This window comes from Brassica rapa, chromosome A06 (genome assembly GCF_000309985.2).
Source record: "Brassica rapa cultivar Chiifu-401-42 chromosome A06, CAAS_Brap_v3.01, whole genome shotgun sequence".
NCBI classification, from domain to species: Eukaryota; Viridiplantae; Streptophyta; class Magnoliopsida; order Brassicales; family Brassicaceae; genus Brassica; species Brassica rapa.
This window is the reverse complement of record NC_024800.2, coordinates 9,882,701-9,906,423: the sequence shown is the minus strand read 5'-3', so window position 1 is coordinate 9,906,423 and position 23,723 is coordinate 9,882,701. Positions and strand designations below refer to the sequence as shown.

At 32.0% G+C, this 23,723-nt stretch overlaps 3 protein-coding genes and 2 long non-coding RNA genes across 9 annotated transcripts; 3 read left to right on the top strand and 2 right to left on the bottom strand.

The window, feature by feature from the left end:
• The first annotated feature begins 113 nt into the window (after nucleotides 1–113).
• Nucleotides 114–4,668, top strand: LOC103873076 (protein IQ-DOMAIN 14). Of its 2 annotated transcripts, none has more exons than XM_009151505.3 (7): nucleotides 114–357; nucleotides 580–695; nucleotides 2,537–2,860; nucleotides 3,156–3,378; nucleotides 3,521–3,606; nucleotides 3,691–3,756; nucleotides 3,875–4,668. In XM_009151505.3, the coding sequence occupies exons 2-7, from the start codon at nucleotides 618–620 to the stop codon at nucleotides 4,523–4,525; spliced, it is 1,428 nt and encodes a 475-aa protein (XP_009149753.1). In that variant the 5' UTR covers nucleotides 114–357; nucleotides 580–617; the 3' UTR covers nucleotides 4,526–4,668. The 2 variants fall into 2 exon arrangements, with proteins under 2 accessions (XP_009149753.1, XP_009149751.1); XM_009151503.3 differs by having other exon boundaries at nucleotides 3,682–3,756.
• Nucleotides 4,669–8,658: 3,990 nt separating this feature from the next.
• Nucleotides 8,659–12,069, top strand: LOC103873075 (protein ABIL2). 2 transcript variants are annotated; one of them, XM_009151502.3, is made up of 9 exons: nucleotides 8,659–9,626; nucleotides 10,326–10,469; nucleotides 10,546–10,628; nucleotides 10,701–10,851; nucleotides 10,927–11,119; nucleotides 11,198–11,252; nucleotides 11,326–11,417; nucleotides 11,505–11,629; nucleotides 11,711–11,887. In XM_009151502.3, the coding sequence occupies exons 2-9, from the start codon at nucleotides 10,392–10,394 to the stop codon at nucleotides 11,885–11,887; spliced, it is 954 nt and encodes a 317-aa protein (XP_009149750.1). In that variant the 5' UTR covers nucleotides 8,659–9,626; nucleotides 10,326–10,391. The 2 variants fall into 2 exon arrangements, with proteins under 2 accessions (XP_009149750.1, XP_009149749.1); XM_009151501.3 differs by having other exon boundaries at nucleotides 8,893–9,626; nucleotides 10,361–10,469; nucleotides 11,711–12,069.
• Nucleotides 12,070–14,250: 2,181 nt separating this feature from the next.
• On the bottom strand, nucleotides 14,251–15,088 carry LOC103873072. Its single transcript, XR_633821.2, has 3 exons — nucleotides 14,933–15,088; nucleotides 14,712–14,764; nucleotides 14,251–14,504 (listed from the first exon to the last, which is right to left on the bottom strand). It is a non-coding gene; the product is annotated as an uncharacterized LOC103873072 (long non-coding RNA).
• Nucleotides 15,089–18,779: 3,691 nt separating this feature from the next.
• Nucleotides 18,780–20,268, top strand: LOC103848321. Of its 3 annotated transcripts, none has more exons than XR_004448400.1 (5): nucleotides 18,781–19,009; nucleotides 19,117–19,273; nucleotides 19,400–19,470; nucleotides 19,670–19,954; nucleotides 20,062–20,268. It is a non-coding gene; the product is annotated as an uncharacterized LOC103848321 (long non-coding RNA). The 3 variants fall into 3 exon arrangements; XR_004448401.1 differs by having other exon boundaries at nucleotides 18,782–19,009; nucleotides 19,117–19,269; XR_004448399.1 differs by having other exon boundaries at nucleotides 18,780–19,009; nucleotides 19,117–19,470.
• A 1,052-nt stretch (nucleotides 20,269–21,320) lies between these two features.
• LOC103873070 (FAS1 domain-containing protein SELMODRAFT_448915-like) lies at nucleotides 21,321–22,385 on the bottom strand. The gene is made up of 2 exons (XM_009151500.2): nucleotides 21,400–22,385; nucleotides 21,321–21,357 (listed from the first exon to the last, which is right to left on the bottom strand). Exon 1 carries the CDS (start codon nucleotides 22,156–22,158, stop codon nucleotides 21,487–21,489), a length of 672 nt encoding a protein of 223 aa, XP_009149748.1. The 5' UTR covers nucleotides 22,159–22,385; the 3' UTR covers nucleotides 21,321–21,357; nucleotides 21,400–21,486.
• Nucleotides 22,386–23,723: the final 1,338 nt, after the last annotated feature.

The window sequence follows — 23,723 nt, the reverse complement described above, 5'->3', positions numbered from 1 at the left end:
TACATTTTTTTATTAATGATGAAGACTGTTTTTTTTTCTGATCATCACAAATGCAGAAGACTTTATACAAAAGAAAACAAGGTGATTGGCGTTAAACTAAAAACGAAAAAGAAAAGACAAAAGTAGAAACCTCGTGAACTTCGTAAAAACACTTTAACGGCGTTTAACCGAACCCCACGTGACTCCGTTAATGATTTCATTATCGGTGGTGAAAAGAGACACCTCCTCCTTCTTAACTCTATGTGACCTCTCTCCCTGTTGTATTTCTCATTCTCTCCACACTATCTCTCTCTCTCTTTCTCTCTCTCTCTAACTTCAAAAAGCGTTTCAGTGGCTTTGATCACATTGCACAAACATGTAAGTTCCTGAATTTCTTATATATACGCATATGTCTAACATTTATGCATGTTTAGGTATATGTCAAATGTATAAACGCAAAAGCGTGTATATTGCAATGTTTTACATTTTGGTTTTGGCTACTGCTGGAATTGTTACAATTGCATATTTATAGCTGCTTTTGGAAACTTTAGTTATAAACATTTTCTTTTGAAAAAGATAAAAATTTCAAATTAATTGCAGTGTTAACAGAGCTTATATGATCAAAGAGTTTTGCGGAAATGGGGAAGAAAGGGAGTGGTGGGTGGTTCTCAACGGTGAAGAAGAAGGTCTTTAGATCCTCTCCGAAAGACTCAAAGGTAACCCAAACACACCTCTAATTATCACATTCGTACATTTATCATTATATTACAGCATCATTACTCTTTGTACTACAAACATATTCGGGGAATTTAAGACTTTGTGGGTTATTTAGAAGTTTTGGGATCTAAAATGTAAAATATCAATTAGAGCCATTTACCCCAAGAGAAAGAAGAACTAACAGTAATCAATGTACAATGTCTAACGTTTAAATTAATTTTAGCAATTCTAACCAAAGATAACTTGAAGAATAAGCTATCCTATATGACCACATAATTATTTCTTAAATTATAAGCAATTTTGGTTTAATGTCTTTTTCTTCTTGAATTAAGCAATATCTATTAGATATGGATATGACTTTAACATTTTCATATGTAGTAATGCACTAAACCTTTGTTACTTTTTGTTTATTTTTACTCAGTTTTATTAACCTGAAATATTAAACAAACAAATTAACTCATTTTACATGGCTCTATTTAGAGAGGGACATACAACTCTGTACGTTTTTGTTGCAATGTGACCATTTTTCTTTTTTGTTTGCACTAATTAACGAGTGTCCATAAGATATATGTGTATTTTAGCTTAAAACGGGGGGTAATGATATGATCGTTCATCGTATAAATGTTTCGACAAGTGAGTTAGAAAAATTAAATGCAAAGACCGTAGTTATTGATTAAAAGCCGAAAAGATTGGTCCCCCTGTGAAAGAGATGGACTAATTAAGGAGGCTCTCCTTATAAGAGCACTGAAATATGATTTTCGTGACACCCAAAAAAAAACTTTTTTTCCTTCTCCCAAATTTCATGTGCATTGCTTTGTTCCCTCGCCATCACTCCACCCCATTTAATCCCCACCTATTGATATACGTATGTTTATGTCAACTTGTATCCATAGATAGGCAAATATCTTCACATTACTATAGCATAGGTCCCTTTTTTTACCACTATCCAAAGTTTAGCCCGATTGTCTTTGTCCTTTTCTATTTATTTTGGATTCCAGTTCTAACGGTCTAACCCTTATTATTGTTTCTCGACAGCTATATTTTTTTATAGCAATTTCAATCTCACTCCAATTTTAATTATAAAATAGACTTTAAAATAAAATAAAAAATTCTCTTATCACACTCCAATTTTACTCCATAATAGAATAAAAATAAAATTATTCTAAAAAGAGATAATATATTTATTTTTTCTTCATAATTCTATTTACTCCCCTATTATGCAATTATGTCATTTTGAAAACAAGGTAATATATTGGAGATGTTCATAGAGGGATAAACAGTGATTATTCCCATGTCCAATTCAATGATCTTTTCTGTCCTAACAACTAAAGACCCTGATTTAGATATCTTTATATATATATATGTATTATATAATATTAAAATAGACGATTTAAAAGAGTCTTAAATATTTTAAATGTATATTTTTATAAGTTTTTAAAAATATTACTCACAAAACTTAAAAGGAAAAAGTTTAATAAAACCTCGAAATTAAAATAATTAAGGTTCAAAATCGCCTTTTGGTCCTGGAGACAATTAAAATATTGAATTGGTCATGTATGCGTCTATAAAAATATTGTTATACATTTATTCAATTGTGTTTGAATTTGTCATTTGTCAAATTAGTATAGTGATTTATGTATCACATAGAAAGTCACCACGTGCACATAACGAAGTAAATGCAGTAGTTCTAGTAACAAAGTTGAAGACTTTGGACGTAAAATACAAAATAAATAAAGAAACGGAAATTAAAAGGACGTAATATGCCAATTAAACTTGTAAAGATGAATATTTCAAATGATGATGATCATTGTTATGTCACGTTTAATTTAAACACATGCAGAGAGAAAACAACATTAGCAACAATACCGCCGTCAGGTGGCAGCAGCAACACGATACGCAAGAAGTCGTGTCTTTTGAAAATTTTCCAGCGGAAAGTTCGCCGGAAATATCCCATGACGTTGAGAGCACAGCTTCGACACCGGGAACAACCGTTGGAGAGAGAAAGCACGCCATGGCTGTGGCTATAGCCACGGCAGCTGCTGCTGAAGCCGCCGTTGCTGCAGCACAAGCCGCAGCTAAAGTCGTTCGTCTTGCCGGCTACAACCGTCAGACAGAGGAAGATACAGCCGCAGTGCTCATCCAATCGCACTACAGGGGGTATTTGGTAACTTTCCTGATACCTAATTTTGTTTTGCTATAAATAAATAATTTTCAACTCTCACGACCACCTTCAAAAATCGAAATACATTTTGTTTTAAATCATAGTATAATTAAATTCATTTCGTACTACGATTACACCCGTGTTAACTGAAATTTGTATACAAATTCGTTGATTAACGTAGCTCATTCATTCATCGTAACTTGTAGTTGTAAACTAATCCTAAACCAGCAATATTAAGAAATAAACCGGTTTGTCCAAGGTTATGATTTTCTTTTGGGGTTTCATCTCTCTATTGTAGGCGAGACGAGCACTTCGTGCCTTAAAAGGGCTAGTTAGGCTACAAGCATTGGTACGTGGCAACCACGTACGAAAACAGGCACAAATGACAATGAAATGCATGCAAGCTCTGGTTCGTGTCCAAGGCCGAGTGAGAGCGAGAAGGCTCCAAGTTGCTCATGACCGGTTTAAGAAACAGTTTCAAGAAGAAGAGAGGCGATCTGGGATGGAAAAACCGAACATAGGTATATATATTGAATTGATTTTGGTACAAAATCAGATATACATATATATATATATATTTTTTTTTGAAACATAGACATATATATATATATATATATACACTTATGATGGTGAAAATAAAATTTGTAATTGTGTGGTTTGTAGGGTCTACGAATCTCCAAACCGAACGAGAGAAACCCAAGAAATTGCACGAAGTGAACCGAACCAGCCTGTACCAAACTCCAGGAAAGGTAATGTGGAATAATCTTAGACACTCCAAAATATTTTTTAGAACATATTACTATAATTGTAAATTATATTTTCAGTATATACAGGAAAAAGAGAAGAGTGAAGGAATGATGAAAAGAGAGAGGGCTCTTGCTTATGCATACACCTACCAGGTTGGGCATCTCTCTTTTTCAGTTTGGATAAAATTGAACTTTGGATGTTAATGTTATACATGAAATCAGAAATATATGTATTATTTGCATACTTATGATTACGGTTTTCATATTGAAGCGGCAAATGCAACACACATATGACGACGAGACAATTGGATTTTCTGTCAACGGGCTTGATAGAACTCAATGGGGTTGGAACTGGCTTGACCATTGGATGTCTTCCCAACCATACACGGGCCGTCAAACCGGTCCGGGTTCCAGTCCCGGTCCTGGACTGTACAATCCTCCTCCGTATCCGCCTTTCCCCACAGCAGCAGCAACCACGGCTGGTACTACCACACCTGATGATGTATCTGAGAAGACAGTGGAAATGGATGTGACTACTCCGACTAGCCTGAAGGAGAGGATAATCGGTCTGACTGATCGAGAATATATAGACGTTGGATCATATAGACCAGCCCATAAGCAACGTAAAAGTCCAAGCCATATACCAAGCTATATGATTCCAACCGCATCAGCAAAGGCTAAAGTTCGAGACCAAGACACGACCGTCAAGATTCAAGGTACTTCTTTTATGCCGTATTGGAACTCCTCGACCAAAAACGGGTCGATTAATGAATCGGGTTGTGATTCGTCAAGTTCTGGTGTAGTATCAACTGGTTATCCCGCTCTGAGGAGTCCTATCCCGAAAATGGATTTCCGTAAACCGGTTAGTCCTAGTCAAAGTCCTACTGGGGTTGGGAAGAGAGGCTGGAGGCATGATCTCTAGAAGATATATCTGATTTTTTTTGGTTTCTTGAAATAAAAATGTACAAGTCTGTGTTTTTGGTTAATTTTCTTGTTTCAATATATCTTCTTTACATAATTGTATTATATGAAATTAATAAATGAACATGTCTTCTCTTGACTTCCTGAATGATGTAATATCGGCTTGGTCTATGTACAAGTCTGTGTTGTTGCTATTTAAAATACCTGCCGAAGAATGAATTACTTGCAAATGATATGGTGCAGCACTGCCTTCACGCAACCCTCTTTTACTCTGAAAAAGATGGCTAGCTGTCCATTTACTTGGACCGGGAAATAGACTATCGTTATGCAAAGTTTGATCTAGTGTATATAATTCGGCGGGAAACCTAAAGCAAAAAGAGTATAAAAAATTCCCACTGAACTAAATTAAATGCTTTTGATATGTCAATTTTCATTGCACATATTGGTGATATGTTCTCTTTGTGATAGTCTTTCACTATCTTTGTTGTAAGTAACAGATTGTTTTGGGGTAATGAACTTCAGATGCATTTTTTTAGTCTGTTTGCAAGGGTTTTTGAGACTCCCTTATACATAACATTACACAAAGAGATCGACATGTAATTTTCATATTTTTACAAAATGACGCTGATCCGTTGGATGAGGAATATAATCAGAGAGGTGGTTGATCATAATTAATGGAGTTCTACTGAAAACAGGGGATGAGACTAAAGTTGGGGCCGCCGTCAGCAGATCAAAGAGGTTCTTAACAACCTGGTAGATGACCGTCCAAGGCCACATATCAGTATGAGATTTGAGAGATTTTTTCAGGATTTTTTGACTCACGAGCCAGATGACTATCATGATATGACAGTGGAAGAACTGGAAGTTCTTTTGCAATCCAGATGTGGGTCAAAGGATATTTCGCATCTTGAGCAGGAAGTGACTTAAGGGGAAATTAAAAACATTATTTGTTATGCTAAATGACAAATCCCCGAGGCTTGATGGATTCACAAGTGAGTTCTATAAGGCTTCATGGGAAACAGTGGAGAATGACTTCACGGCAGCGATCCAATCTTTCTTCATTAAGGGTCTTCTTCCCACAATCAACATATTTTCGGTTAGCTCATGAGGCTATATATAAACCACACACTTGCGCAAAGTATAGATCATTGATCGAACAAATACTAGGTAACAATCTAGTTTTGGTAGTTGTTTGTCTGAGACTAAAAACACGAAGTGCAAATATGATTGTGAGAGATATCTTGAAGAGTGTCACCTGAGATAACAATGTTAATATTTATTTGGAACTTCAAAGACCAGCTAATACCGAGTAATTTTCAGGTTGTTAATTAACATCTAATACCCTTTTGTTTAGGAGTTTGATGATGTATTAAAACCTTATTATGTCCTTCATTAACTTTCAATGCTCTGTTTTTATGAGTTTTAGTGTTTTACCAAAAATATTAGTTTAGACGATTTTTGTAAGAAAACAAAAGATATTTTCACCAATGATTCAAATTTTATCAGTCACTTTTGTTTTTAAATAATTTTTACATTTAAAAAAAGTGCTATGTTGCAGTTTTATATAATGATGAGCAAAAATAGAGAGAATTATGTGGTTTCAGGCACCATGTGCAGCAAAACATTTTTTAAATTATATTAAAAACAAAATTTTGTTAATATATTAGTTTTTATTACCAATAATTTCATTTTAGTTTTATTTAATTAAACATAAAATTAAGATAAAAATTGATATTTAAGAATATATATGTATATATTTAAAATTAAAATCTTGGATAGAATTTTTTATCTATTTCTTTTGGTTACAATATATTAAATAATTTTTAATAAAATTAAGAGAAAATTATCAGATATAACAAAATGTATAATTATCAAAAAAGTACAACTAAATAGTATTAGTTGCATTTGTATATATTAAAAAGAAATTAATGGTATAATAGGATTATAATTTTTTTCTTTAAATGCATAAATTTGAAAACAAATATTTAGTAATAAAAATGTATAATTATAAAAGAATAGAATTAAATAATATTTCAAAATTTGTAAATATTTTCATATAGTAAAATTACATATGCATACTTCCCATAAAGTCTACACTTACAATCTATTAAAACAAGAAATTTGATAGTTCCATAATATAACGTATTAGCTTTTAAAATCTGTTCATGGCCGCTAAGAGTAAACTTCGTGTTACTGTAGACTGACAAAGAAGTCTACAATCTAGATTATTCTTTGCAATTAAATTTTTTGTAGGTTATTTTTTATTCAAAATATTTTGGTGAGTAGACTGCACAATAAATATATAAAAGAATGTTAGTTTTGCAATTGACAAGAATTTTCTTAGAATTTGACTTCGTAGAGTGGACTTCATTGGTAATCTATTTATTTCAAAAAATGTAAAAGGTTAGGATTTGCAACCGACCAATTTTGACTTTCTTAGAATTATTTTTTTCAAAAGTAATTTTGACTTTCCAAAAATAGACTTCATCTCAAGTCCACTTGAAAACATAGTTTTGTGTTGACCATAATCTTCTTTTGAAGCTTACTTTTTTAGCAGAGAAAGACATAATTAGAAGTATACATTTGATAGTTGTTCAAAAAAGAAAGAAGTTTTCACTTGATTTAATTTTTGGTCAGTCTTTTAATTTATTAGTTAAACACAAAAATAACTAATCTTTGTAGAGTAGCTTCTGGTGATGTCTACAAAAAAAAATCAAAGTTTTGGTCAAATGCAAAAACTAATCTTTCGTAGATTTATAGTTAAATATGTTGTATGCAGACTTCAGATGAAGTTTACGTTAAAAAGTCAAAGATACAATTAAATGAAAAAACTAACCTCTTATACACAGATTTCTTTATAAGTCTACTACATTTATTTTTTCAAAAGTAAGTTTGTAAACTTCTCGTGAAATCTACGGAGTAAAATATTTAATTTGGTCAATTGCAAAAACTAAATGTGCATTGACTGACAAACTGTTAAGTAAGTATACATCTAACTGTACACATACAAGTAAGTCTGTTGGCGCGACACATATATGAACAACGGCAAAAACCAAGTGATTATTAGTTACCTTTTCTAGTGTAAGTTTGTTTCCACACTTTCTCACCGTCCAAACTTCGAAGATCACCGAAATAAAATATAGTTTAGTGTTACTAACTGAAAAATCACCAAAATATGAAAGTTGTGTGTTTGAAAATGAAGGTTATAAGAGTTTTTAGATGAAATTAAAGTGGAAATGAGAAGGAATGAGGTTTAATTGGTGTAGAATAAGGAAAAAAAAACACAAACTCAATGTTTAAGCTTTTTTCAAATCGGTTATAAGAGTTTTTTTAACCACTATTTATAACCGATTTGAATTTTTTTTTGTAAGCACATATGAGTCTGTTATGTTGCTGACAAAAAAAAAGATTCAAATCGGTTGTAAATAGTGGTTAAAAAAATTGATGATAATAGCATTTTTGTAAGTAAATATAAATATTTAGGATGTATGGGTTTTAACATTTATTAAAAATAGAAGAAATTTAAAATAATGGTATTTTTGTATATATTTGAAACAATTAAAGATTATGTTAGAACTTCTTGGCAAAATATTGTTAAAAAGGGTCATGTTTGTATTTGACCTCAAATTGTAGGTCATTTTAGTAAAACCTCATATATTTAATTGCTAACTAAAAAATAGGTGAATTAATTTAATATGACTCACTGTTATGTTATTAATTGACAAAACTAAAAATGACCCAACCACATGTTTAATTTGTTGCACCAAAAAGATCTGTTGGTGATAGACGAATCACACATTTAATTGGATGCACCAAAAGGATCCGCTGCTGTTAGACGTAATTGACGACATCAATTTGTACAAATGATGTTCGCTCTCATTATAGTAACCACTCCAAAAAGCTCTCGAGTCAAAGAGAAATGATAGAGAAGAAAACATTCATTGAATAGTATTGTTTTATTAGAAAATATAATAAATAATTCCATGGCTGTCCAAAGACGTGCTTTGCTTAAATCATTGTATGTTCCTTCATTTTGTTTTTTGTTTTTTGGGAAATTGCACCATATATACATCAAAAAAACTTAAATACACTAACTAATCAAAATTCCCCCCTCTCTCCTACTTTCTCTTCCTATCTGTTTTATTTTTACTTCTATTTTTTTTTGTTAAAAAAGTGTACACTCTCAAATTATTATCCATTTGAAGCACGCACGATATTATCATAAGCTTGATACCATATTTGTACCTTGCAAAAGAATATGCAAATGAAAAACTCTTATGAAATAGGGCAATTCCCTTAAAATACCCTTTTTAATTTTTTTCACCAAAATAGTCTTAAAAATAAGCAAAATAGTTTTTTTTTAATATTGATTTATTATTTAAAAAAAAAAATTAAACATCATACGCAAAACTTCACCCCTTGACTATAAACCATAAATCTAGATTAGTTAACTATAAGATATAAATGTATATTTACTTTTTAATAAAAACATTTTTGGTCATTTGACTATTTTTGTGAAAATAAACTAAAAAAAGACTATATTAAGGAATTTCTCTAATGAAATATGTCTGTTTTAAGTGGTTCAATTATGTTAAAAATATTTTAAACTTAATTAATTTACATATTAAAGTACTAATATTAGGTAAAATAATTTATTTGAGAAATTTAGCAATGGTGGATTTTCTAACCGAGTTGGTTCACTTTTTCCAAAAAGAAGAAAGTGAAAACTTTATGTATGTTTATATGTTTTTCAGTATCTTTTAATAACTTTAATTACTAAAGTTTACTGTTTTTGTTATCGATAGGTAAAATCTACCGCAAAAAATAAAGAAGAGGGGAAAAAGGTAGTTTTGAGCGAGAGAGAAAAAAGAAAGAGAGAGCGTTTCTCCGCAAATGAAGGGACTAAAGTGGGTTCGGTCAGAGGTCTCGAGTACAAGACATTGCTCACTTCCTTCCTTAAAATCTCCACCCAATCACTAGCCACTGCCCCCCCACTTCGTTCCGCGTGCTCAACGGTCTTCAAAACCAATCTGTCCTTAACACTGGCAAGGGACAAGAGTGAGAGAGGGGTTTTCCATTGAACAATCAATCACAGTTTGCAGGTTTGAATCCACTTTCATTACCTTTTTGTCAACTGGGTTCTTTGATTTTAATAAAGTTATCGATTTGCTTAGGTTGTAACCTGTGAATTTGAACTGGGTTTTACTCTCCTGGTGTAACAAGTTGAAGCCTTTTTAGTGTTCTTGAGGGTTTTAGTGTAAATTAGTAGTAAACTGGTGTTTTGCTCCCTTTATTTCCCCATAAACAATTGCATCTTCTCACAAAGTTTCTCTTTTTATTTATTTATTTGTACTAATAAAAGATTCAAAAGAAGATCCTTTTTGCTTCAGATCAAACTGTTTGGTTGCTTTTAGAGAACTAAGCTATGGATTTCTACTTCTTGTCTGTTTTTTTTTTCCTTTTTTTTTGGACATTATTCTTGTCTGTTCTTTCTTTTATAAGATTAGTTAAATGGATCAAAGCAAAAGTTATGTTATTGAATATTCATATACTTTAACATTGTTTCCTTGATGGCAACATAATAGATTGTATCCCCTCTTGTTGAACTTGAAAAGCGTTTTCAAATCTGAGGTTATATTGGTTGCTTGTTATCTTTACACTTGGAAGATTTTACTCTCTTCATACATTTCGTGTACACTACTAATAGACTGCTTAGATCTTCTTACATCGTTCTGCATATAGCATTTTGGATAAGATTCTCCTCCTTCATGTTCACATAATGTTTGTTCTTGGACATGTAGCTATAAAGAATGAAGATTTCTTTTCTTTTCCACAGAGACAAGAACTGAGATTGTGCAGCGGCTACAATGCCAGAGTCAAGGGAAGCATCGAACTACGATGAGGCATCTATGGATCAAAGCATGCTCTTCTCTGATGGTCTTAAGGTGTACATTCTTTCTATGCGTGGAACTTATACATACATTGAAATGAAAATGGTCTAAGCCTCTGCTTCTTTCTCAGGACTTGAGGAATCTGCGAACGCAGTTGTATTCAGCAGCTGAGTACTTCGAACTATCTTACACAACCGACGATAAAAGACAGATGTGAGTTTTCTTCATATTCAGTTCCATGATTGAAACTGTTCTTCCTTTTATTTCTCGTGTTTTAAATGGCAGAGTTGTAGAGACACTCAAAGATTACGCAGTGAAGGCTCTGGTGAATACAGTTGACCATCTTGGCTCCATCACGTACAAAGTCAACGACTTCATCGACGAAAAGGTGGATGAAGTTGCAGAGACCGAACTAAGAGTATCTTGCATCGAACAGGTAAAAGATATATAAGTCACTCACTTTAGATTCTTTGTCTGATCTGATTGATTCATCTTCTTCTGGTGGTTACAGAGGCTAAGGATGTGCCAAGAGTATATGGATCATGAAGGGCGTTCACAGCAATCACTTGTGATCGAAACTCCAAAGTTCCATAAACGATACATCTTGCCAGCTGGTGAAACTATAAAGACTACCAATCTTGACAAGCTTAAGTACTTTGGAAGCAGCTTAGAGGATGCAGATGACTGGAACCAGTTTCGAAATGGTAACTTTGATCTTCTCTTTGTTTCTGTTCTGTTCGGACATAAGTTGGTTTCTTGATTTGGTTTGGTTTCTCTTGAAGCTGTGCGTGCTACAATCAGGGAAACGCCTCCTCCTCCTCCTCCTCCACCCGTTAGGTAAAGACTCCAACATCAAACCAACATCTTGAAACACAAAATTGTAATGACTCTTTAACACATGTTCTTGCAGAAAATCAACATCTCAGGCTTCATCTCCACGGCAACCACCTCAGAGATCAGCAACCTTTTCGTTTACGTCCACTATTCCTAAGAAAGATCAAGGTAGAAACCACAATAACTCTGTTTTGTTTTCTTTGAATAATGATATTATTTTTAATGTATGGTTGTGTGTGTGTGTCATATAATCAGATAAGAGATCAGTGTCACCGCATCGGTTTCCGCTACTAAGGTCAGGATCAGTGGCTACCAGGAAGTCAGCATCAATCAGCAGGCCAACTACACCAAGCAAGAGCAGATCTATAACTCCTATACGGGTAAGGATAACTAAGTGAAGTATTCTGTTTTTTTTTTCATCAGTTTGTCGTTTCTTGATTCTTGTTTTGTGTTTTTTTCAGTACCCTTCAGAACCAAGAAGATCAGCTTCGGTTCGGGTTGGATTCGAGAAAGAAAACCAGAAAGAAACAGAGCAGCAGCAGCAACCAAGTAAGAGCAAACGACTGCTTAAGGCTTTGCTTAGTCGACGCAAAACCAAGAAAGACGACACTCTCTACACTTTCTTGGACGAATACTGAAGGAGTTTTATTTGTGGAACCGGTTAACTTAACCGGAAAATTGTCAATTTCCCTTTTTCTATTTAATTAATAAATATATATTATAGAGAAAAAAAATCTATTATTATATTACATTGTTGCGAAAATAGATTTATGTAAGCCGCGCTAGTAAAATGTGAATGCAGTTTCTAAGATTTTTTTTTTTTGGTAAAATGTTAAAATCAGTTTCCAAGATTTTCTCTTGAATTAGAACCAAACTGAAGATTAAATATTCACGCTGACTTCCTGGTATCTAAGATATATCTCATACGGTTCAACCTTCCTTTAGGAAACTACACCGGTAAATAGTAGAAGCCAACCAAGAAAACTTAAAACGGACCGTTAAAGGGCTGAACTGAACTTTCAATTCTTTGACTCTCTAACTCTATACGCAATTAAATGATAAAATGAGCACTCACAAATGCAATTTATTTTAGTTACATTTTTGGTTTACAAAGATTTAATAGATTTCATTTCAATACGGTCGGTTACTCAGTTTACAGAATTTTCCATAATGTTTTCTTCGTCGGTAGGTGGAGGCGGAGGTGGAGGGTTATCTCTTGGGTCTGGGTGTGGTCCTGGATAATCCATCATTTTATGACCATACAGCTCTTCAACCTATTATTATACATTATTTTGCATCACCAACATTTATTTTTAGAAAAATAAAAATGACGACTGAATATTTGAGACAAGAAAAACAATGGAAATAGTATTTCCGAAACACAAATAAAACAACATACCTTGTTCTCAGCAACTTCGTGACCCTCCTCCAATCCTAATAATTTGTATATGATACACATGTTGGTTGGGATCAACCTAATTATTCATAAGTAGAAAAAGTAGATATAGCAATTTTATATATTAAAAAGTTGAAAATATTTACATAATATTATAGAAAACAAAATAAACAGTTTAATTTTACCTTACTATATAATTTTACTAATTTTGTTGGTATACAAATTAAATTACCTGAAGAGCACAATGAAAGCACGAGCAAGAACGATATAAACATCACAAGCTTCATCCTTCAAGCCTTTTGGGTGAAAATGAAGCCTTAATTCTTAAGTTGTTTAGAAACTAATACATGCTTCTATATATTTATAGTGTAAATGTTTGCCAAAAAAAAAATTAAAAGTGTTAATGTTTGCCACAAAAAAGTTTTAGTGTTTGCCATTTGGCTTTGTAGGTTGAATTCGAAAGTTTGACTGGCCGTAAATTAATTGTTTACTTAAACAGTTTTTTTTTGTCAACTACTTAAACAAGTTAAGAACTTAAAACACACATTATTTGTTTTTTACTAACGATCAATAATAGTAGTCAAAGTTACTCATGACGTAACCGTTACTATCCTCGGAAAACACATATTTTTCTTCTAAATGTTCTTCTTATTATTTTGTTTTTGGTTTGACAATTTTTTTTATTTTTAGGTAAAAACTTTTATTTTTTTGGTAAAAACTTTTTTTTTTTGCTTTTACAAAATTTTTTGTTTGGGTTTATAACTTATGCATGATTAAAAAGATTAGAACGTACCTAAAAAAAACAAACACAAAAACTCACACAAGAAACTCAAATGAGCCTCATTAACATCAGCATAGCTAAGACGTATTTTTTAATTTTTATTTTTAAAATAAATAAAAATCTAAAATAAAGATGAGTTTTGCTTCAATGTATATTTCTAAAATAAAGATCTCTAAATATAGAACAAAATATAAAAGAATGCTATATTTTCTCTATTTAAAATATAATAATTTCTATTTTACAAGCAAAAATAGAAATGGATTAGAGTGATTTTAACTCTAAATACTATTATAGAGAAAATCAACATCCCGCACTCCCATCTCCACAGCAACGACCTCAGCGGTCAGCAAGCTTTTCGTTTACGTCCACATTCCGAAGAAAGAACAAAGTAGAAACGACAATAGCTCTGATTTTTTTGTTTGAATAACAATCTTGAATTACAATAGTTATGTGTGTGATATAATCAGATAAGAGATCGCTTTCACCGCATCGGTTCCCATTACTAATTTACTAGGATCGAGATCAGTGGCTACGTGGCAATCAGCATCAATCAGCCGGCCAATGAAACCAAGCAAGAGCAGATCTATAACTCCTTAGGCTTTGCTTAGTCAAAGAAATACGACAATGTCTACACTTTCTTGAACTAATACCGACGGAGTTTTATTTGTGCAACCGGTTCACTTAACCGGGAAACTGAACATGAATTCGGTTTCTATGAATATTTTTAGACTTCCAAACTTGGCATATCATATACGGTTTTACTTTTCCTTGCGAATCTAAACGGGTAAATAATAGAGCCAACCAAGAAGACTTAAACCGTACTGTAAAAGGGTTGAAGTTTGAATTCTTTGATTCTCTAATTCTAAACATAATTAAATGATAAAATAAGAGCTCACGAATGCAATTTATTTAATTATATGTTTTACAAAGATGGGATGGATTTCAATATTCAGTTAACATAATTTTCCATCATGTTTTCTTCGTCGGAATGTGGAGGCGGAGGAACTGTCGGGTCGTGTCCTGGGTTTGGGCCCGTTGGAGGATAATCCATCATTCGATCACTATACAGCTCTTCAACCTATTATCACATTTTATCTAGCGTCACCAACGTTATTTTTAGGTAAATTTACACAAAGAGTTCAAGTTGTACACGTATTTTTATTTTAAAAACTGACGACTGATATATTTATTTTAAATCATTGACGACTCTTGAAACAAGAAAAACAATGAAAATACAAAGGGTCCCTACAAGGAAGAACACTTTGTTATTGAGATTAATGCATACCTTGTTCGAGGAAAAGAGGTCGTTATCAGCAATTTCGCGACCCTCCCCAAATCCTAATAATATATATACAAAGTTCATATTGATTTTAGATATTGAAATTGGAAAATATTTACATCATACTTTCAGAAAACCAAAATAAACAGTTTTCACACACTCTTAATATATCATGTTACTTACTGCTTTAATGTTTGAAGATATTTTTAGTATACAAATTTAATTACCTGAAGAGCACAATGAAAGCATGAGCAAGAACGATATGAAAACCACAAGCTTCATCTTTAAACGCCTTATTCTGCTATTGTATTTAAGTTGTTTAGAAACTAACTACCCATGCTTCTGTGTGTATATATACACTTATCACTATTAATGTTGTTGCCACTTGGTCTTGTAGGTTGAATTTAAAAGATTGACTGCCAAAAATAGTTGTTTACTTTAAAAATTTTAAAACATATATTAGTTGTCTTTGTTGGTTTTAGAAGTAAATTTTTTTTGTTTTACAACTGTTTTAGAAGTAAATTAAACACACAAAGAATATAATTTCATATATATTAAAAGTGAAGTATTTGTCATTAATGTGTTCACACTATATTTGGTACGTGACAGTCTCACATTAATTTCAATTTGAATATGTTGACATCTCGGCTTTACTATCATTTAAGAATTAATACGTTCACATACTAATTTTTTAAATTTCACCGCATATAACTTAATGTGTTCACACTAAATTTTTTTAATCAGCTCATTTTTAGTTCTTGCGTTTTTAATATTTGTATTTATGAACTGAAATTCTCTCTGTACAACTATTGAATAATATTATTTAGAAAGAAAAAAATTACAAAATCATTAAGATTCACATCAACTAAAATGCTGGAATGAAATGTTTTTAGAAATTGAAAGTTTCGTATCTTGCCGAACTTAGCCATGGTTGATGCTTTTGTTCACAAATGCAATAAATAATTGTGATTGATATGAATTAAGAAAACTAAAGTAAAGAACACCACACATAAACTCGGATCTTTAGTTTAGCCAAATATTGATTTTCTTTGCTGAGTTTTCATATCAACCAAGAATTATAAACATAGTCAGATTGCTAGAAAAAATAAAAATTAAAAGCTTTTAAAAATAGAAAATTCGTAAAATCAATTGAAAAACAAAATTCAGATGCCGAGTGAATAAATCACATTATTTTTTACGCAACTCTAACATTTTTTACTCAATTGTATCATTTTTTAATTATATTTATCAAGACACTTTATAAGAAATACACGTTATTGGTTATAGACTATATTGCAACATGCCCAACAAATATTGAAAGTTTCGTATCTTGTCGAACTTAGCTATGTTAACAATTTTGCAACATGTCCAACAATATTGACACGACATCCAACCATTTTTATTGCTATTCTTAAAATATGGTCCAATAATTATGTATGTTAAATAAGCCCATAATATTTGTTCTATATTTATTTATTTTGCTCTATATTATTAGAAGAAAGTAAGTTTGGGTAAATTATCTGGATTCGAAGAATCGAACCAAACTAGATCTGAAAGTAATATTAAGCACAAACTAAAACTGATTAAGTAGTTAGATGGATCTAAAAGTTTAACATCTAGATAACCATACCCGAATCTGATCCAAACTAAAATATTTCTGATACCAAAAATATCTAAATCACAATTATATACTTAAATATGTTAATTATTTTAAATTTATATATCAGATATTCAAAAATATGAAAATATCTAAAAAATATCAACATAGTCACAAGTAAATATCTAAAAATAACAAAAAATGTTTAAAATACTGAAACTATTAATTTTTTTCTCCATCCAAATATTTAAATTGAACTAATTTTATGTAAATTTAAATATTTAGCTTTACATTATTCAAAATTTTATGTCTTATATTATTTATTTCGGATTTTAAGGATTTAAATATATTTGGATTTGTTAAAAATACATGATTAAAATGGGTACCTGAACTCGAATCCGAACCAAACCTGCAATGATTCAAACAAAATCAGAATAGATCAACTGAATCCGAACGGATATATGAATGTTCATCCCCATAAAAAGCTATGGGGAATAATATCTTAGTACAACATATAATAAATAATCTAATAAACTGTTTCACTCCGCACACAATGCGGGTTACTACCTAGTAGCAAAATATATCTGTGAAAATTTAATGTAAAAGACTAGAAACACAAGGTCTTTAAAACAAGAGAGAATTTCATGTTTACCACTTTCACGGTACTATTATTCATCTTTACCACCACTAAAAGAACATTTTCAAAATATAATTTTTATTAAGTGGCAAAAGACTATTATAACTTTGTTCTCTATATAAATTATGTTTGAAACTATTTTTTAATTTATTTTATATATTTTCTAAGTATTTATTTATATATTTATTAGAATCCTAAATTTCACATTCCAAAAACTCTACCTCACCCTTCAACTCTAAACCTCAAGTCTAGATTAATTAACCATAGGAGTATAATGTCTTTTACCTTTTTTTAAAAATAATGGTAAAAGTGGTTAGTGTAAACATGAAAAATTGTACTATGAATGTGGTATTTGTGACAATTTTCATTAAAACAACTAACCTTTCTCTTTTTTTTTTTTTGGAAAGTAACATTTTTTTTCTTTCATCACTATTGTTTTAAGAACTAATCTTGCTCTATCTGGTTTTCAAGAGAATCGACACCAGAAACAGCATTGCAACGATAAGGATCTCCTCTTTAAAAAAATTACTAACCTTTTATAAGTAGATAAATAACATTTTTATTTTAGAGAAATTCATTTATATGTTTTTAATATATTTATGAAAAATTATAGAAGTGAAGCCAATTCTTAGAGCATCTGCAAAAGAAACTCAATCACTTTAAATATAGAGTTTTTTTTGTTCTCCAAATAGTAACTTCAAAACTCTAAATTTGAAGTTTCATCTTTTTATTTACAATTTGGTCCTTATAATTAATTACACATCACATTTATGATTCTTCAATATTTTTTCGTTTATCTTTTTAATCCTTAAATTTTTTATGCACATAAAATTAAATAAAAATTTTGTAATAAGATTTATAATATTTAAAAACTAGAATTAGACAACAAGAATATTAAAAGAAAACTTAATAAAAAAACTTTTCTAAAAGGTACATGATGACATGATTTATACACAAATTTAAATATTACAGCAAAAATAATAGTCTAGTAATTTTATATTTTAGTGTAAGATTTTATTAATATATTGATGTAATATTTTTATATATGTATTAGTTATTTATAAAAATATGGATTTACGTTACTTATAATAATTTAAAATTAAGTTTGAAATTTCACTTCTGAAGAATAACACTCTGAAACTCAAATATGAATTTTCAACTTCAAAATAAAGAATCTTTTAGATTGTTCTTTTGATTAGACAATGCTTCACGACACTCGTTTTCTCGTTTCAAACAAAAAGCTGACCATTCTATACCTTTTTTCCTCTTTTGATTACTATTGTTTTCGGTTTCCTGTTGACATAACCGTTACAAATCCTCGAGAACATCACATCAGTGTTCCAAAGTTTCCACGTATTCGTTTTTCATTTGCATGGGACTAATTTACTAATCTATTAGCGAAGAGAAGTAACAATAGGCGTTACAATTCGCTTGTCATTTTGTGTTTTGTTTTAGATCTTTTTCTAATATATTTGATTTTCTCAAATTTTCATGCAAATGTATTTTTACAGTATTGTTTGCAATTGATTAGAATAATTTAAATTATATGTTGAGTAATATTTTTACTGTAACAGATAAATGCTTTTTAAATCTTGCACCTTTATCCAAAATCTTTATATATAAAGTACAGTTTTCTCTCTTCTGGGCACGCCACGTCATCGTCCACGTCAGAAAGTCGGAGGCTGGGAGCGCGACACGTGTCCTGTTTTTTAAAACGCTGCGGATCATTTAATCCTTCTTTCCATCCGTATGGGCTTTACATTTGTTGGGCCGTTTCTGCTCCAGTCGAGCCCAAACCTAATATACTATTTTTCTTTGATAAAAAGCAGCGTTTACTATTAGGGTATGCCGTGTTCTTCTTTCCCATCACCAGAACTGATGGAGATTATAGTTGTGCAGACACTGATGGAGATTATAGTTGTGCAGACGATCTTTCATCTTCTTCCTTACAGTTCGAAACGATACAAGTAACCGAGTTATCCTCTTTAAACTCTTCATTAATGGTCATACACGGTCTACAATCAATGCGAATTTTTGTTATACAAGACGGTGGATTTCGACTATAAAAAGGTATGCTTTCCTCTTTTCAGAATCATTCTCTCATTCGTTCTAAACAACCCAGTAGATAATAATTGTGTGCTATGGCTAACGTTTCAGTCTTCCTCTCTAATTTGTAGACTGTCCGCTCCTCTTCCACCGTTGAAGTTCGCTTGCTCTGTTTCTAAGAGGCCAGGAAACAAATACGATGTTGATGTTAGTTTCTCTTTAAGAAACTAAACTGGTGCTGGTGTTAGTTTCTCTTTGGTCTCTTGATTAAAAACTGTTTCTGAGTAGGTATTTTGTTCTACGTTTAATTGTGGATTCCGTCCAAGCTCCCAAAGAATTGTTGCTGGAAGAGTTGAATCCAAACAGAAAAGTTTTATTGTGCAGTTTTTTCTAATATGTTTCATAAATATGCAGGTGAAACTTTGGACACCTTGAAGAGGGCGATTTATGTACGAGATACAACTGCAAAAAGTGCGTTTGAAGCTGTAAGTTCACCTTTCTCCTGTTTAGTCTTTGCATGTTTAAGAAATTCAAAACTGGCTTAAAGTTGATTGTTGTTTGAGTCTCTGTAGTTACTATGAATTTTTGCTGCTGAGATTATTGCATAGAGCCATTTTCATGTCTAGATTGCTTTAAGCCTTCAACAAACTAATCCATTAAGACTCTGTGGCTACTCGCAAACAGATTGAGAATTCACTTGCATTATCTCCCAAACACAAAAGAACAGCAACACTCTCTATACAGAGATCATGCGAGTAGATCTCAGAGTTTGTTACTCAGATTTCTATCACTACTGCTGGAACTGGTATCACTAAGCGGTTCACTGTGATATGTAGCCTTACTTCAAGTCGTGTACCTTTTTGCACAAACAAGTTCTTCAACACTGGACTTGGTTTCAGTTTGGTAATAGTGTCTTGGGCTGTGGATGGACTCAAGGAGATGATTACTTAAAGCATGCCTTTTCAATGGGTAAGACATTCTTCATGTCTGATTGTGTTGTTCTTGCGATCAAGGAGCCTGAATCAGCAGCTCCTGCTATTAACCCTTTTCTAATATTTATGTTGTTTGGTTTGCAGGTTATGGCTTTTAAGTTAGCAATGAGAACCAGAGTTATATCTGTGGAAGCAAAAGTTACGACCAGTATTTTATTTTTGAATGGGAAACGTCTTATTATCCTTTGTAAATTATATGTTTCTCCAATGACCTGAAGAATATATAAATTGGTTTATGTTTGTGAGAATCAAGAACAAACAAATACTTGAATATAAAACATGTTTACCTAAGACGTACTCTCTTCACGTGATGGTTGAGAAAACTTTGCAACAATACGATATGATTAACAGATTCTAAAATAATTTTGTTTTTGTTTAAGAAGAAGAAGAAGTAGAAAGTGATATTGATGAAGGAAATATAATAATACATCAATATATAGCCTAACACGTTATTTTAAAATATTAAACAGTAACAATTAATATCATATTTTTATGGTACTTGCTTTTTTTAAAAATAATAAATTGGCTTTTTCTAATTGTTTTAATTGTAAAATCTAAAAATAAATGTATTATAAATATATTAAATTAAAAAAATATTGTGAACGAATTAAAATAGTTTTATTTTTTTATAAATTGATTTAATATAATAACAAATATATAGTTTCTATAAAAAAATTGATAGTTAAAATTATAGTTAAAAATAAACTTAAAAATTTCTTTAAATTTTAAATATATTTATATTATTTCGTTCATTTGCTTACCCGCCTGTAGGGCGGGTCCGACCCTAGTATCTTATAAACTGGGACACAGGGAATATAATAAATAGTTAATATGACAAAATATTTATTTAATGTAATATTGTTAAAGTATAAATTATGTATTGAAGTAAATTGGCTTTTTCTAATTGTTTTAATTGTAAAATCTAAAAATAAATGTATTATAAATATATTAAATTAAAAAAATATTGTGAACGAATTAAAATAGTTTTATTTTTTTATAAATTGATTTAATATAATAACAAATATATAGTTTCTATAAAAAAATTGATAGTTAAAATTATAGTTAAAAATAAACTTAAAAATTTCTTTAAATTTTAAATATATTTATATTATTTCGTTCATTTGCTTACCCGCCTGTAGGGCGGGTCCGACCCTAGTATCTTATAAACTGGGACACAGGGAATATAATAAATAGTTAATATGACAAAATATTTATTTAATGTAATATTGTTAAAGTATAAATTATGTATTGAAGTAAATTTATTTTATTTTTTGAAAGAAGAATGTAAACAAGACCACTATCAAATGTGAAAGCGATAATAGCAAAGATTACAACTCAACAAGAAAGCTCCCAAGTTCAATCCATCCCGTATGTAACTATGTACACAGAGTTTTTTTTTTTTGGGTGTAAATGTTAAGCTATGTACACAGAGTTTCACAGAATATTGAAAAAAGAATTAAAAAAAAGATGTACTTTCCTGCCTTGAAGCATTGAATGCAAGTAGTAGATTCAGAAGAACAGTAGAGCCAATGGAAGCAAGAACGAGCAGGTAGCTGAGAAGCGTGCGATGGACATGGACACAGAAGAAGCAGTTGTTCGATTGCTGTAGATTTCAGGATGACGACAACTATGACGGCGAACAATCTCCTCGACCAAACGGTATCCAAAACTGCCGTAAAGGGAGCAATCAAGAGAAGAAGCGACACCGTGGATAGCAATCTGAGAGGAGAGGAAAAGATCCGGTTCGGTGACGAGAACGCCGTCGACGGCGAAACCGGAAACGGAGTTGTTCGTGACGACGATCGAGTTTCCGGGGAGGAGAGTCGGGAGGCGAGAGAGAGGCTGCAAGAAACTGAGATCGGTGAAGGAGAGACGCTGAGGAACGATGTGATAAGCGACGGAGAGACGACGACCGTTGGTGGAGGAGGAAGAGATATCGGCGGTGTCGAAGTCGGTGGGGATGAAAATGGTGGCGGAGAGAGGGATGCCGACTTGGTCTTCGACGGCGAAGAGGAAATCGGAGGCCCAGTCGCGGAAGTCACCTGCTCCGATCATCGCCTCGATGATTCTGTCGGCGTGTAGGTGATCTTGCGGTGTCTGTGACGGAGGATAAGCGGCGGAAGTGAGAAACGATACGGTGGTGATGAGGAAGAAGAGAAGGAGATGAATTGACGTGGCCATCGGAGAGCGCGAATCAGTCTTGGAATCTTCTGAAGTTCGTTAGAAGCCGTTAAATTTGGGAGGGAGGATGAGTCGTACCGGTTAGGTTATGTAGGTGACTGGTCAACCGGTAGTTTAGCATTCCAAACACCGGATTTTTCCGGTTCGGATTGGTTTACGATTTTGTTAATACAACCAAAAAAAAAGAAAAAATTGCCAAAACGGAATAGAAAAACAAGTACATTGTCCCTTTGCCATAAATTTCTTTTTGGTCAGATTTGGACTTAGGTACCCCTGATGAACTTTGAAAAATCATATCAATTATTTTAAGAATCCTAAAAATATGGAAAAATATACAAAATGTATATAAACAAGAGACAAACATATGAAAAATACTTTGGTTGACTAAATAATTGTGGAACACAATTTCATATTTTGGTCTACCGATGGCAGAAAACATAATCTAGTGTCTACGAGGATGTAGATTGCATATTCGGTTAACTACATAAATATCTGCAAACACCAGAACTTTAAATCGACCATTTGTTATAATTCTAGCATGATAGAATTGAACGACTACTCTTTCTTTTATTTCTGAACTACGGTAGACATGGTAGAAGTAAACGACTACCATAACTTTTATTTCTGAACTACGGTAGATTTGATTAACTATTATTTCCTAATATAACTACAGAGGCCAAATGACAAAATCTGCCATGTTTCACGAGTCTGCCATAATATTATTCCATAATCTACCACATTCCTTTATTCTTCGGACAACGTAATGTACGTTCTACGAATTTCGAATTGTATATTTTCCTTAAATATCTCCATAATCTGGTAAGAGAATATCTTCTAAATCTATTTTCCTTAAATTTCGTGTATTCCGTTATTTATTTTTTAAAAAAATCGTGGTCTTCTTCTTGGTGAGAGGATTTTGATATTTTTCATCCAAAAATTTTGAATTTCTTGTTGAAGAAGATGCATATCTATGCTTCTTGTGGGTTGTGGAAATTTGATCCCCTTAAAGGATGGGGATTTGCGGTTGATACGAACAAACGAGGTAGAGTATTGTACATGGAATTGACAAGTTCCTTTGAAGACCTAAGGCGTATGGTTTTAGAAGATTTTGGAATTGACCAAAACCTTGTCGAGCTTGAGTTAAGCTACTTACCTATGGAGTTAATCAGTTCAATAGACTGTCCCCCAGTTATCATTGAGAGTGATCGGCAAGTCAAAAATTTTCTTACTTATGTACGTGGAAAAACTTCTACAAGGTTGTGTGTGTCTACTTCACCTATCAGTGGAAACAACAGCAACATTGGGGTTGATAATGAGAAATCTAGCTCGCCTATCAGAGAACAAGGTGAACCTTCCTCGTTTCCACCTCGAGCTGACAGTGTTCGTTCATCTGAATCAAGCAAGGATGTTGAAGATAATTCCAACTCAAACGCCAATAAAGAAGATGATGTTCTCGCCATTAAAGCAAAAGAAGACGATAATGGAAAAAGTGTTCGGTTTTCTTGGTGGATGTTGTGAAGAGGGGTGAAACGTTTCAAAACAAAACCATGTTGAAAGCAACTATG